At 44.4% G+C, this 16456-nt stretch overlaps 1 protein-coding gene across 1 annotated transcript in view; it reads left to right on the forward strand.

Moving 5' to 3' along the window:
• Nucleotides 1-16456, forward strand: part of LOC118514432 (acid sphingomyelinase-like phosphodiesterase 3a) — a 79723-nt gene that overhangs the window by 15661 nt on the left and 47606 nt on the right. The window contains 1 exon segment of the mRNA XM_036061334.1: nucleotides 14258-14756. Within this exon segment, the coding sequence (XP_035917227.1) occupies nucleotides 14621-14756 (136 nt within the window). The 5' untranslated portion in view covers nucleotides 14258-14620.

A 16456-nucleotide genomic window follows, 5' to 3' on the forward strand; every position in this document is an offset into this window, starting at 1 on the left:
TGATTTAATTGGATTTCAAAGGAAAACATTGTTGGAGTTCTTCAAAAATAGATTGTTTTAAAAATGACTGAAGAAGTATTTTGCGTCCAGTAAAACATAATAAATAACGCATTCCAGATAAATTTCAAGAGACCTATAATTGTGCCTACTGACATAAAAGACAACAGTAAGGTTATCGTCCGGTTACTAAGTGATTATTTTAGGAATGCCATCTGATAATAACAAAGTATCTATTTTAGGCAAAAATAACGTGTTCTGTTCATCGCTAAAGAGTCAAATTGGAAATAGCATAGACTGCCTAAAAACGGGAAGAAATGTATTTTAAGCCACCCAACTCTACCAATCGGTGTCCTATTTTTTGTGCCTTGAAACATTCTTCCCCATAAGTCCCTAATTACGTCTGACGAATGAGTTCCCATCAGTGTTGGGAGCTTACCGAAAAGCTACGCTTCATTATTGAACACCGGCTGCCCGGCAACAATCCCTTATCCTCCCCCCCGGCTGGGCTGACGACAACGGATGCCTAATAAGCATGCACCATATATGTTCGTTTGTCACATTGCTAACTCCACTTCATTTGTTACTCCGCTCTCGCTCGCTGGGACACAGGGCGAAGGTTCTGCTTCGAACTGGTGAGAAGGTTCTACACTGGAGAGCATAATGATTCTGTTCCTTTTTGGGGTGCAGTTTACGCCGTAGCATAAAACACACCGGATAAGGAAGAATGTATCCGTATTCATTATTTATGCCTCCCTACCATGCTTACCGTGTCTCGATCGGTTCTCGCCCAGGCTGTGCCTTTGCTATGTTCGTACTTGAAGACGTATGAGCAGCCCGAGAGCATGCATTCTTCCATACCAATTCCAGTTTTACCCTTCACTCACACACACACTCCGTTCGAACCCACAAAACCACAAATCCATCCATCACCGAAAGGTTGCTCAGAGTACGTGCCGACTCGTCCACGGGGATTGAATGGACTTACTGGCGGCTATATCCGGATCGAGCACCGTATACATAAATACACACACACACATACACACATTCATCCTCAAAATCGTTTGTTGACCTATCGACCGAAACTGAGTGTGTCGTACCGCAAGAAGGGAACGTAACGCCACGGCCCACCGGGAACGATACGGAACGGCTCTCGGGAGCGACGGGAGCAAAAACGGCCTCCAGACTCGGGCGATGGTCCCGGATGTCAAAGCGGCCGATCGTTTCCTTCTTTCCCGACGGCAGCCTTGGCTGGGGTTTCCTTGCATCTCAATGGATCGCACGGCAGGATTACCTGGCATAAATTGTAGTCACTTGTAGTCTTCCAACTCATCGGCTTCGGCAAAATGAAATCATGAGCCCATCTATTCTAGGCCCACCGGCCTGCCATCCCTCTCAGGGGTGGGCTCCCCATTCGATGCCTAAATTTATCGAATATCGTTCATCTGATTCCTGGCCCGTCCGGCAAACTACCCCGATCCATTCCGGCATGCCCCGATCTTGCTCACCCTAAAAGGACGAATAATTTTCTGCCTTGCCATTCCCATGGCAATATTGTGTCATTGCTGTGGCTCTAGGTTAACATTTCCGCCGGACTTATCGGCCTTCGTTCTTTAACGAACCGAACTGGTGATGGTGGCGGTGAACAGTAGTAGCAAGCAACGTGGTAAAACAGCGTTTCGAGTCCGAACAGGGCGAAGAAGACGGACGGGGCCTCGGGAGGGGGAGAAATGTCACAGGATCAGCGGGTGTCGATAATTTTCCTTCATCTATCAACGATCGGTATCTTGGCCGACCAAGGGGGGGGGGGGGGGAGGGAAGAGTCGGGAAAATGGGGCCAACGTCAGTCTTCCTCGGTCGGTCGGTAAATGGGTTTCCGTGTCCGTCAGAGCGTGTAATTTATGTCGCACCTGGAAACCGGCGGCCAGTCGGCCGAAACCGGTTCCTATCGATAAGGATAAGAAGGTTCCTTGGTCCTGATAGATTGCCCTTCAAACGTCAGCTTCCCGAGCACGCCCCGCATTGCTTCCCTGGTTAGTGATCTTCATCCGGTGATTTTGTTGACTCGTTACATTACCATCAGCTAGCGTCCGTGTTGAGTGGAATGATATGGATGGACAGGGCGAAGCTAAAGCAAAAAATGAGTGAGGGCTGAACTCAGGGCGGAAATGAAAGAAAGCGCATCTTAGTCAATGGGCAGCACAATTGCACCGTAATCAGGATGAGGTGAATCGAGATGAAAACGAGCGGATGCAACCATGTTGCTGGATTGATTGTTGCCAACATGTAGGGCTGTCAACAACCGAAGCAGAGTCAGTCAGTGAAGTGTGCATGCTATCGGAAAATATTAGGCTGAGCGGTATCAGATGAAACCGAAATTTTCTAATGCATCTGATTATGTTATCGTCGGCATCTCTTCGCCTGAAAATATTATTATTCAATGCATTTTGATTAATATAAAAGAGTTTTATCAAATTTCGGGATATTTTATCATTTATTTAGAATTATAGAAAAGTCTGTTTTCTTCAATTTATTCTTATATTAATCTTACTTTCATTAATTATTACTGCAATTGTTTCCTCCTTTTTTCAGCCAATTTCTGAATTGCTAAAAAAAAATTGTTCAAATATTTGGGAACTTTGTTTTCATTTAGCTGATTATACGTTTTTTTTTACATTTTTTTATTTGTAAGTTCTGTACTTATGTTTATGGTTTTCTTTTGATTTATTCAGGGTTTGTTGGAATTTTTTATAGGCCTATTCTTGTTGTGGCTTTAAGTTGTTCATTTCTTGTATTGCTTCTTTTGATTTCTTTATTTATTAATTTATTAATTAATCGTTCCAATTTTGTTTATAAAGTAATAAAAACATTGATAATATAAATTGATCATACCAACATGCCATAGTCGGATTAACAATTTTATAGGTAATCAAACATACCGGGGAGAGCTTACATCTATTTGCGCAAAACATTTTCCCACCCACCCACAGTTTTCTCCCGAACGGTTGCAGCTGATCGAAGCATTACCGTAATGGCACTCGGAAGCTGCATACTGTCCGGAATGCGGTATGTAAAGCATAGAACCCTCCGAGTTTCCAATTGCAATGCGAAGATAATATTCATAAAGCTATAAGTGCTCGAATAATGGATGCCATTCATTCCGACTTCTGGCAAACTTCCTTAGCGATGTCCATCCATCCATCCATCCATCCATCCATCCATGCATTGCAGAATGCACTTCGGGCGAAATATGACTTGAGCAATACCATCCCGCCAGGTGCTGAGTGAAGCTGTTCCGCCCACATCCTTTGTGCCAAACATAGAGACCAAAAACAAAAAGATCACCTTACAGTAGCCCCTAAAATAGCATCCGTTTGCCAGCTGTTTCCTTGCCCTTGTAAACGTACCGAGAATGTGTCATAAAAATTAAACCGTCAGTTTCACTGCCACCAGTTCAGTTCTTCAAGCTAACGGCCTTTGATTTCGGATCGTGGATGGAGTTGGGTTGGGGAAGAAGGTTTTGTTGGTAAAACGGCTGTCAGTCCACGGATCGGGTCGGGCTGCAGCAAGACGGACCCGGAAGCGAAACCATTTACATAAACTGTTTCGCCTTTCGGTTTTATCTTTTAATTAATATGCAATCATAAATTCTAAATATCGTGCTGCCGTGGGCAGAGTGGAAGACGATGATGCTGTCATGCAGTAAGTCGAGGGTGCCAGCAAAGCGTCAGCCAGCCAAGTGATGCGCTCTCATGGATGCAGCTGCTGTCTGGCAGAACCGAAAATTTTGAAAGACGTCCCATCGTCTTGCGTTCGCTCTTCCGAAAGGCATCCGTATGTTTGCCAATGTCGGAATCACTTTGTGTCGGTGAACAATCCCTCTTCCCATCCTTCCCCTTGCATCTGTCGCTCGCCCTCCTCGAGTGGTTGCTTGTTTTGGAGGAATTATTACGGAACGATGGTACGCCCTCTGGCGGCAAGTGGGACGAAGCGTCAGAATTGTTCAGTTTAGGTTAAGCTGACGCAAGACAAGACATTTGGACCGACTGTAAGTGCTGTGTTTATAATTTTTCATCCCCCGCGCCGTTCCGCCAGCTCCACCACCGACAGCTCGACTCAGATCGTCTTCAACTTTACCTGTCGGTGTGTGTGTGGAACTGGCTTTTCCTTTGTTCTATTGTGTGTTTCCGTTGAAGGTGACTAAGGGTGCGTGTATGTATGGGGGGGGGGGGGGGGTGTTATTCATGCGTCGCTTGTTCATTACGTCCCATTACGATCTTATTCTGCTGTTTGGCAATTTTCTCCCTTCACAGTTTCCCTGAAGAAACGTCTTACATCAGCACCATTGTCAACCGTTCATAGGGGTGGAGTTGGGAGGATGGTGAGCGGGCCGGGGGACACCCACAAGACGAGAGAATATGAGTTGAATGTTACCTTACGGGCATAGAACACATCCGGTACGAGGACGAGCTTCCGTGGCCAACCTCTCGGTCCAACTTTGTCTCGCAAAGACCACTACAGCAGCTTCCGAACGCTCGAAAGCTCCCGGAGAACAATCAAGTGGGACGAAAAATGAGTAAAGCAGCCTCCCGGACCCCGCTCCTTCTTTATGGCTCACAGCGTCGCACCCCCCCCCCCCCCCCTTACCCGAGTTTCCTCGTGTGATTTATGTTGCTCTGGATCGGAACGGTTCGGTTGCCTGTGGTGGCTTTGTCGCAAGGGAAGCCTTTTGATGGGACGGAAAATCGTAATATTACTGACGGCTTGAGTCAACATTTTCCAACCCATTCGGCCGTCGGTCGCAGTTCGGTATGGAATAATAATAATAAACCGCAAACGGCAAACAGGATTAGAGGAAGCTTACTTGCGAAAGGATTTGTGCCCTTCTGCACCGCGGAGTTACGATTTCCCATCGCGGTTTTCCCCGGTGGTGCTCGAAAGAGATGTTTTTTTTTCTGCGGGGTGGATGCATAACCCTACATGAAGTCCCACGCCAAGTGCATTGTATTGCTATCCAAACGTGTTGTCTGACGCTCATCAACAGACACCAAAAACCAGGGTCAGAATGGCAGATTTAATCAGCACAAAACCCACTCGCTGACCAAACAAATGCTAAATAGCTCGAGACCCCTGCTCATCAGACGAAAGACGGATGATGGTGCACCACCGCGTGGATGACTTCATGGAGAATGGGAGTCCTTTCGGAGCGTCCCGGTGAAACGAAGGAACACTCGTACGGACGCGGTTGAATGATTTAATGTTTTCAAAATATTTGTTCTACCTCCCAGGAGAAGGCAGGTTCGAGCCATGGTAAACTCGTCAAGAATTGTTGCTGCTGCTGCTTTGTGTGTGTGGCTTCACGGGGTGACGGTTACGGGCTGAAGGCCACATTTAGCTAATTTTAAAACCCCCTTTCCTCGGCCACTTCCTCGTTGCCGCTACCCCACCTCGATCTCCATGTGTTCTCCACACGCATACGCAACGTGCGAGCTGGGTTTGGTTGGGTTGGTGGTTGTTTCGTTAGGCTTCCGGTGTGTTTTTATGATTTATATGTTACCACCAGCACACCACCAGCAGCCCACCATACCATGATAGCATTTCGTCTCGCTGGTGCCCCAGTCACGGGTTACCATGGGTATGGTGAGGTGACTCAACTCAATTCCAGTGACAACTTCCCTCACACACTTTCCAGTCGGTGTCGGTGTTGTTTGTTGCTGCTAGCGCTGATGGATTGTTTGGATGCTGTCGGTACGGTGTTATGGCTACGCGTACCCACTCGCACTTGCACCTCCTCACCACCCGGAGGCTGTTAAGTAGTATAATACCACTTAACTGATGATGTGAGATGGAATTACAAGCAAATCAGTATCAACAGTTTGTACGGTATCGAAACATCACATGCCCGTGGCTTTGTCGCAGCGGTTCCCCAGCCAGTGCCAGGTAGCAGGAGTTTTTCACGTTTTGTTTTCCCGCCCGGTACCTCTCGGAGCGGTGAGAAAGTTGTGCAAGCATGCTGGAAAGCCCTCCCGTGTTTGGATTGTGCGAAAGCCATTTTTCACCGTTGATGTGTTAATCTGATGTTAGCTCTTAATGTGGCGCTACGCACCCGGAACGGGAAAGAGGGAGCAGTATTCTTTTTGGCAGAGCGGGAACCTGTGACAAATTGTTACAAGGTCGTACGAGGACGGATGAGTTGGTTCTGAGGCACGTTTCCAGCGTGAGTTATTTATTCAGTTCGAGAAGAAAGGAAATTAAATTGTTTGTGGTGAAGAGATGGTACTTCAAATACGGCCAAACAGATGGAGCTATAAATAAAGAGATTTGTTTTTAGAAGTAAAATACTTGCTTTCAACTTACATTTGGAAATTTTGGACAAGACAATGAAAAATAAACTAGATTTTAAACAAATTTTAAACGATTTTACTCTTTGTTCTCTCATTACTTATGATTGTTTTAGAAGAGCGCTTTAAAGTGACAAAGTCGACATAGTCGACATTCACCTCGTAGTGCAATGCATTTGGGAATTTATTTAGTTTTTTTATATATTAATTATTTATTGATTTATTTATTTTGTTAAAATTCAGTTAAAAAAATGTTTCTACATAATGAAACTATTAATCAGTTAAACTGTATTTACACATAATCAAGGCCAAATAAATGAAAATGATTCATTGAAAAATGCTTGATCGATATAACGATTTTTCTCCTTTCACTTTTCATCCATTTATTTATATCGGTGTGGAAAACAAAATGAAAAAAAGTGTCCATTTCGATCAAGAACACTTCAAATTGACACCATTTTGATTACTGGATCGACCACCGCCGAGCGTTTCCCCGGTTGCAAATGGAAATGCTTGATTACTAAAGATTGCGGTAAACCATCAATCTAATGGATTGTGTGTCCAGCTTTGCTCCTTCCGTTTTCGTTGTGCTTCTAACCCTCCTTTTTGCACCCCAGCTCAAGGGGTGGAAAATTTCATTACCATTTTATTGAAACCACAGACAATACGTTTGACCGCAAATCATCCAACCCCGTCGACCGAGCTGTAGCGGGTGGGCCCCAAGTAGCCCAAAGTGCGCTAGCAAAACAAATTTCACTAAGAAAACACAACAAACCGGAGAAAAAAAGCTTCAACCCGATCCCCACCTGCCAACCCGAAAATAATTCCGATCCAATTTATACAACACAATCAGTTCAACAGTTTACCGTTGCCCTCTGCTTCAACTCACACCCAACACACCAATCTAAAAAAGGTTTCTCTGTTTGCTGGGGAAGAAGAACCGCTTGGTCCAACAATGCCGGGGCGGTAGTCACCCATCGGGGAGTAATTTTCTTTTCCACAGTAATTTTTCCGTTGCCACCACTTCATTACCACAGCCATCCGTTTCCATCACAAGTGGTTCCACTCGCCGGACGCATGCTTCACCAGTAGTGCTTGAATGGCACTTATTGTTCAGCAGACCGCACTTGAATTAATAAAAGAAAGTAAAGCAAGAAGAAAGAAAAAAAAACAACCCATACTTTCATCAACTGTTCCCAAGGCTCGAGTGACGGACGGTTAGAAGACGCGGACTGCCGCAGTGAGGAGCGCGGTACCGAGAAATGTCAGAGAGTCGAATAAAAGTTGTGACTTCTTACGAACCGGGTGGACCGAACCCCCCTCTTCCAATGCTTACTGTAACCGGGCAACTGGGGAACTGGACGTGGGGACGAGAAATGTCGAAAGTTTAACATCCCTTAAATGACCGATTCGAGTCCGGGGTTTAGGCGAGACGAAAATAATGGCAAAACGGCTGGACGCCTGTACTTCTCCCAGTGTTTTTTTTCTTTTTCATTCGGCCAAGGGTTTCGGCCCTGTGTTGTCGTGAGGCGAACTGGAGGGTTTTCTTCGGTCGGGTTCTAGCTCCAATTAAGGTGACCAAAGCTAGACACACACACACATACGCGCTCGCAAAGCTCAATCTATTCGCTTTCCTCTTTCTTCCTCTTAACCTATTCCGCACTTGAGTTGAGTGAGTTTTGACTTTGTTTTTTTCTTTGCTTTGTTTTGGTTCGCTCGTGCTGGACGGGCGAACGGACGGACGTCATCTTTTTCTTGGGCGGGTACGTGTTTTTCCCCGCGCCGGGTAAACACTAGACCTCAAGTTTGCGTCCACTTCAACCCGTAAGAGTGGTTGTGGGAAACCCGTCCCGAAAACAGGAAGTGCCCAAAAAATTCAATAAGATTAGAATACAAATCAGTTTAAGGGCGAGAAAAAGATTCAATCCCAATGTCTCGAGGTCCCGAATAGGGCGGAAGGAAAAGAGCGAGAAAGAAGGAAGAGACGGTGGACGGGGCTTAAACAATGACGGCGCGTCGCTGTCAAGTGTGACCCCGGAAATTGGATTAGAGTTTTATTGGAAAATTGATTTTTCTTGCACCGTGCCTTGCAACGATAAGCTGAAAAGCAAAAAGAGAAAATTATGAGAGATTCATTGAGTTAAATGGAGACGCCTGGTGCCGCGTGACGTAGATCGAGTTCCGTGTTGTTTTTCCTTGGGGTGTTTTTTCGATTCATTTTAGTTCGATGTTTTTTTTTCGTTTACTTTTCCTTTACCAATGAAAAAAAAACCTAAAACGCAACGCCTTTAGTTGGGTGCGAGTGTTTTTTTTGTTAGCTTCCGGAAAAAGATTATTTTTTATCCCGCCTTTACTTTTCACTTTCGATCGAACCGAAGATTGATTGAGTGACGCCACACCGCTTCGGTAGAAGAGAGATAAAAGGAGAAAAAAGCAACAGCACCCAAATGCAGCTCAGCATGCCAGGAGAAAATAGAGTGCCAATGGGGAGTCCGTTTGCTAGTATTTGCTTATTCAATATAACTCTCGCTGCGTGCAGCGTTAGTAAATCGCTCCAGCAGACAGAAAGATGGGGAAGAGAGAGAAGACAAGAGGAAGGAAGAAATGCAAACAAACAGAACTGGGGATTGCCAAAAAAACACGTCACTGGCCAAGGTTAACACTCGCCAGAAAATAAGAGTGACTACAATGTGGGCGGAAGAGCAACAAAATGAACTCAAACAAACACCCGAACACATAACGATTCCGCCCTTTACTCACTGCCGGGCGACTGCCGGTCGAATGAATAGACCGGTCTAGGGCACGATTTATTTGATTGATTTCTTTTTCGGGGTAGGCTATAAGGAAACGGGGCAAGAAAAAAACAACACCTCCGTAAGAAAACACCGCATGAAAGGAAACGCACTGAGAAGGGAGAGTTTTCCGCCGTGACCTGGGCCCAATGGCCAGGAAAAGGTCCTGGGGGACGGTTAGTAATAAATATTCATAATAAGCATGACTTGACATTGACTTTGATGGAGGACGCACAATAAACGGAAGCTGATGAATTTCGGGGGAAAATTCGATAACACGAGACGAACAATCTACCCGAGTCTTTGGTCTTTGGTTTTTGTTATTTTCTTTTAGCTACGCCCGAGGAGAGTAAAGAAAGCTCAGATGCGAGAAAAAATTCGTTCTTCCGCTGGTGGAAGCGAAACACTTCCACTGATCAAGGAAGAACGAACGAACGCTGCAAGGTTCGATCGGTCTTGATTGGTGCTGATCGGAAGTAGTCAATGTTTTCCGGACCTCTGCACGCAAATCGTCGCACAATTGAGTTCATAATAAGAGTGAAGAAAACATAAGCAAACAATCAGCGGAATGGGAGGGGATTGCTAGGTGGGTTGGTGAAGGAATTGATGATTTTTCAACCAAATTTTCCCTGCTACTGATTTGGTGACTCTTCAGAGCCGCGGAGAACAAACAATGACAAAATTCTTTGTAATAATAATAATATTTTTCTTCACTCCGTGTGTATAATGAAAATGCAAAGGAAAAAGGGGACTAGTAGGGGAAAAAATACCGACTCCAAACCATTTGAATAAACCTGAATAAATACAGCAAAACTGTAGACTGGAAAAGGGACGAATGAGAACGTTGTTCCGAACGGTTCCCTTGGTATTTGAGGTTCTCCAGTGTAATCATATTCATTTTTCCCATTGCTGGGAGCTTTCTGCACACTATTAAAATATTATTCAAAACTCTGTGGAGATTTGTGTGTCTGGTGGGGCGAAACATTTTCTGCTGCTAGAATTGGAAAAGCATACTTGAGAGCGAAATTGAAATTTTATCATTGAGGCACTGTGAGTTCTACGGGGAAATGAGACAATCATGGTGATTACTAAGGCATACGTATCTTTTGCTGGAAAATGCCTTAACAAGCAACAGAAGAAAAGGTTTTCCAATGAAAGTCAAAACTATTGTCGATACCATGTAGAGGCAATGACTTCAGTAATTAGAAATGCTTTCTTATTGTCATGAGTTGAACACAGAAGTAAATGACAACTAACGTACATGGTAAAAAGAAGAGAATTTGAAAACAAACTAGGAAAACAACATTATGAAATGAGAAATTTGAGTGAGAAGTCAAAGATGAAGGGTAATTTAATGAAAATTATTTAAAAGGAACAGATGGATGAACTCATAAATACATAACCATTGGTCCGGATGTTCTATAGCAGCAGTTCTGATTGCTGACTTAAAAGGACCGGTATAGAATTAAACTCAGGAAATGTAGCAAGAATGCTGGGTTAAAAACAGAGTTTCTAGAATAAAGCAGAACAAGGCTAGATAAAGCTAAAGAGTCAAAGCTTCCTCTGGAGGACGTAGAATCATAAAGGAAAAATAATGAAGCTGAACAAGACATCCAATATCAACGCCAGAAATGCCAAGCAATCCTCTCATAACTCAATTTAAACACTTCAATCGCATTCAATCCTACATTTCCTGTGCGTTTCAATATGATTCTTTCCATTCAAATATCAATTAGACTATTCCAATTTCAACCCCGTCCTCCTTCGTCAGGATTAAACCGGCAAAGCTTCTAACTGATTTTCGTTGTTTCACTAATTTTTACTCTCATTAATCCCAGCCTAGCACGCTCATTTCGCTTCCGCCCTTACGAAACATCTACCCGTTTACATAAAACTGTTCACCGCGCGTCGCGGTCGCTTTGCCCTAATCCCTTTGCGGAATAATCTTGCCTGCACTGGCACTAGCTTCGGGAACAGGAATTGGTCGGCGAGTGCTTAACAATCCGATTCAACCGTGGGGGAAAACTTCCGAAAGTAAAACACCCGTGTCCAGTGACCGTGAGGGTGTCGGTGCGTTTTTCGCCATTCACTAAGTGGATTGAAATTATCTCTCTAGAGCTTGTTTCTTCCTTCTGCTTTTTTCCCTCCCAACCCGTGGTTATGAAGGAAATGAGACGGAAAGGACGATTTTCGGTTCCTGTCGTTTTTTTTTTCTCATGACTGGTTTTTGTTGTTCCGTTCGGGAAGGGAATCTTCGCTGTCTTCGCGGTCTATCAACCAACTGTATCTTACACGCAAAAGGGAAAGACTCTACTATGGTGTAGGAAATGTTTGCCTCACAAGCAGTTGCGTTACTATTGGGATCAAAATAAAGGAAAAAGAAGCTTCTGGCAAAGGTAAGTCCGTACCATGCGAGACAAAGGAAAGTGGTCCCTAGGCCCGGAATGAAAATATGTTAATAATTATAGCCTCACGACACGTAACGCGATAATTTTAATCCGCTTAAGACGCCACGGCAAGTGTGCGTGAGTGTGTGTGTACCCTTGTTTCGGATCGCCCTATCGTAAGGGCGCCTTTCCACTCATCCAGAACCGGTACCTAGTTTGCTTAGCATTTATGCGTTCACCTTTTAGACGCAGTTGCGTCTTCTTTAGCATTTCCGATTCTACTGAAACTACTGCTGGTGGATCGTTATAAGCGCTTGGTCCTTGAACGCCAAGCTACCAAGAAAGTCGCTTTTTTTGGCATTCAAACAAACAATTCCTAAGTCGTAGATAGGCAGAAAAAAACCGTATTGAAGTGGATGTTTCTGGAAGCGCGCTGGGACCATTCGGTTTGTGATGGTGGACGACGAAGTTCTAGGAAGGAAGTGAGCAATTTCACTAAACTCGACTGGTCCTTATGTAATTTTTAGCAATCAGTCTCTATAGACCGTGGGTTTTTTTTCGCTGTTGCTCGTCGTACCTTCGGAGTCTATGGATGGCTTCTTGTGTAATGGCTTGCCGGTACCTTGCGACCCGTCTGGCTAGCTGGCTCGGGCCGAAACCGAGCTGTACAATGTTATTATAGAGAGGCAGAAACCAGAGCAGAAACTAACCTCGTCATCATCATTATCATCATCCGCGTCGTCGCCGTCGTCGTCAAACGTTCTTCCATACTTAAGTCGTTAGCATAACTCAGACCGCGCAAGTGCCCGTTCCGAGCAAGCACCCCCGGATCGCGGGTTGGCATTTTATCTATAACTGCAATCTTTTGTCGCTTCCTGCGCTCCATCTTTTCCTTCGCCCCGAATATCAACCCCAATGGCAGTGCGTTCTGATGCTTAGAATCTGTCCGACATGATGCCGCAATTTCGCCCTTCCTTGGCAGCCCTCACTCCCCATCATTCCCATCGCTTGCTCTTTGTGTGGCAATTATGCCCGAGTCTTACTCCTTTCGGTGAGTTTCTTTTTTTCGGCCCCAACACGGCCGGCGAACCATCGGCGATGGATCGAAATGATGCGGAATAAATGGATATGATTTGTTTGGCAAGGCCACAATTGAGGTCGCAAATTGTGATGAATAATAAATGGTACAATTTGTGGGTGTGTGTGTGTGTGTGGGACGATCTGGATAGCCGTAGACGGAAGACTTTGAGACAGCCATAGGGATGGGAAAAGGAAGCACCATTTTCACCCAGGAATGGTGGTGTACGACCGGGGGATTGATTGAATAATTGTGGGTGCGGGTGAAAGATAAATATGACGCTGGTTTAATAAAGCAACGGGTTTTACGACTGACCGTTTGCTTTTCGGTCGTTTGTTGTTCGTCTATTGATGATGTTATTTTAAGCAAATCGGTTTGGAGGATGAAAGGATTTTTTAGGGAGAAACTGTTTTATTAATAGAAATAAATAAGAAATAATATTAATCCTAGAATTTATAGCTCGAATAACTGCATATTTTGTAGAAGTGAAGAGTCAAAAGCTTCCAATCTAACTCATAAACATGAGTCTTTATTAGCTTGTAATCGTCCTTCCATGATCCTTGAACCTTACTTTACGGAATACTTTAAATGTTTTCCCTCATCCAAGCTTAACGACACTAGACGATAAGAACTACCGCGGAAAGCTTCTTGGCGCGAGAAACAAACCCACAAGCTCCATTTAAGACTAAGCTGGCTGCAAAATTAATTCAATGCGAGTTAAAATGAAAAAGAATCAACGCTCAGCTGCTCGCAAACAAGAACTCAAAACCCAACTTTCTGTCCTACTTTCGAGCAGCGATGTTTAACATTCTTTCGCTTTTCCGTTTTCTCTTTTGCAGGTTAAATGCAGCTGGCACGTGGAGAATCAGCAACGAAACACCACAACACCGAATATCAGTAGTGAACCCCGAATGGAGCTCGGAAAAATCGAATATAGTGCGGCCCGGGGAACAGCGGCAGCAGCAATAATCATAATCAACCACTTAAAGTGAACCGTTTTCTGGGAGCCGTTTGAATATCGAAATGTTTTTTCTATCCTTTGTGTGAGTTTCAAAATAATGTTTAAAGTGTTTCTATTCGTGTTTAAAGCAAAGCGTTAGATATAAATTATCGTTAAATCTTGTCAAGCTAAGAAGCTCTCTAGCAATTCACTGTCTTGTGCTATTTATTACCACAAAAAAGCTTCTTCCTCAACTTTTTTTCCCCCGACTCGGAACAAGAACCATCGAAACGAGGCTCATAAAATATGGATGCTTATTGATGCCGGTGAAAATGTTTGGTTATATTTAGCACTCGCCAGGTACGGCTACAGTACGGAAAGGCTTAACCAGCCAGCAGGCCAGCAAACAATGAACTAAAAGTTAAGCCTCGCACCATGTCGTGCTGCGCACAGGTCCAGCATAGGAAGCTCTCCGACCTTGAGAGAGGGTTTACTGACTTGTGTATTAATGTTTTAACAACTTCATTTACTTTTTCCGGATTAAAAGCGGGAGTAAAAGTGGGTGACAGTTGCACCGATAGGATGGCTCAGTCTTGTGAGTGAACAACAATAACAGTGACGTTGTAAACATTCGAAACGGTTGAACTGTTGAAAGTGGTGGATAAAAATTTTACCGAAACAATACGGTTTCAATAACGAAGTTTTTCTTTTACCATTAACAGGATAAAGAGTGAAAATAGTGTAGACATTTTTAGCCTGAAAAAATAGCATAAAATTTCTCAAAAACATATAAAAAGTGATGTGAAAAAAATAACGAATGTTAAATATTCTGCTTACTCAACACAAAAGTGAATCGTCCGCACTGGAACAACAAAAAAAGTATAACAAAAACCCCTGCCCGTAGTGTGAATTATAGGTGAAAACTAAACGGTCGGAGTGAGTGAGTGTGAGTGCGCGTGCCAGTGTTTGTTGTGCTTTTCTCTCGCGCTTTTTCGTTCTTCCGCGCCCTCCCTATCTCTCTCTCTCTCTCTCATTGTGTCGAATGCGGTCAGCGGAATGCTCTGCTCCGTTTCCATGTTGATTACATGAAACATAATGGATATCCTGGGACACTTACAATGGACCTCAATAGGCTATTGAAGGTCTTCCCGGGCATAGCGTTAACATGGGTTTGCTTCCTGGTAGCAACGTGCTGTGTTAAGCTGACCGATGCGCGAATAGGTAAGTCACGATACCGGTTTTGTTGCGGTTACGATTGTTCGGGGGCGGTCAACCCGCGGCTCGATTGGTAAAAAATGTATTTCAAAGGAAAACAACAACGCTTAACCCGGAAGTAGAAGCCGTTTGAAATCACAGTCAGCTTACATGAGCATGGCATTAAAACTTAAATTAAATATTGAACACAGGAAACAGCAACCAAAAAGCTCTGCTATATTTCAAATAATAATCTATCAGAAGAAAAATAAACCGAATAATCATCAAAAAAAACCTCATCTCCATCGCTACTAGAATATTCAATACAATCATTTGCCGTTGCTCGATGAAAAGCGGCACTCCACGAATTCAAGCACTTGTTTTGAAATATGTTGCTTGTTTACCACCCCGAAAAAAAGCAAACAAACACACACACACACACACCAATTACTGCCACAACCGAGCGGTGTGACGCAAAGCCCTAACCATTAAACCATCACCATGGCAATGGCGTGTGATCCATCATTGCTGCGATCGCGCATCGCAACGTGAGCTCATTAAATTTGCATTTTTCCCAGTGAAAGCATCCCAACGGGAGGCACGCGAGCGGAGATTGCCCTGTTTCTTTCATTACATCTCTGCAGAAAGAAAAACTTCCCCCACCATCTCCGCTCACTGTCCCTCCCTGTCCCAGCTCTCCGTTCGTTCGAAACATCAATTGCAAAACAGAACAATCGATTGACATAAATCATTAATGGAACCATTCTTCGATCGATGATGACGCGATGGTGCGATTTAACGCATGCTCTCTCTCGCTCTCCCTTTTCCACCAGTTTTTTGTTTTGTTCGCCTTGGTAGATTCATGTATGGGAATTATGGCTTCATTGGCCTACCCGGTGCCGGCCAAATCCCCCACCGGGAGATCAACTCTTCGCTAACAGCATCCACCAAAACGAACGAAACACGGGCCTCTGTCTGTGTGTGTGGCTTTCTGATTTGTTCCTCATCTGCAACGCTTGCTCTAGTCAGCAAAACACGCGGGCACCATGTGTCCTCGAACCATGGTGATGTGTTGTGCTTCTCATTCATATTGCAGACATTTTTCATCCCCGGGCTCGAGGTTTCTCCTCCCCCCATTCCCAAGCGGAAAATACCGCCAGAAAGCTCTCTAATTCTGCTTCATAAATATTAAACTGAAAAACTTTCCGGCAATTTCCTGCCCCCGGATGGTTTTGCTGCGGCTGAGGTTTTCCTCCGGTGGTGTGGGTGGGGGTATATTTCCCGGTGCATGTCATCTCCCCACTCAGCGGTCCGCGTGCGTGATTGTACGCCATTAACGCTGGAGATCGTTTAGAAACCAATTCTCGCTCTCCCTTCGTGCCACGGTACGCTCGCTCGGGATGGACCGTTTTTTCCAGAGCAGATTTTATCATTGCACTGCATTGATGCTGCAGTAGTTTTTGTTTTTGCACTTTTCTCACCATTTTGTTTGTCCATTCGTGATGTTCTTTTGCTTGCAGGGAATAAGAAAAAACCTAAACGTCACAACAGCAAGAGACAAACGTGCGAGCACGACAAGTCGCGAAACGTGCTCAATGGAAGAGAACATGCATTTGGTGCACGGATTGAGCAACCGGTTCAACCCCGCACCGTGTCAGTATTTATGCTGAGCGGAAATTAATTGTATTCGGTGCATAACTATTTTCACAATTGTCGTTTGTCGCGAT

The sequence above is a fragment of the Anopheles stephensi genome, chromosome 3 (assembly GCF_013141755.1).
Source record: "Anopheles stephensi strain Indian chromosome 3, UCI_ANSTEP_V1.0, whole genome shotgun sequence".
Classification (NCBI taxonomy): Eukaryota; Metazoa; Arthropoda; class Insecta; order Diptera; family Culicidae; genus Anopheles; species Anopheles stephensi.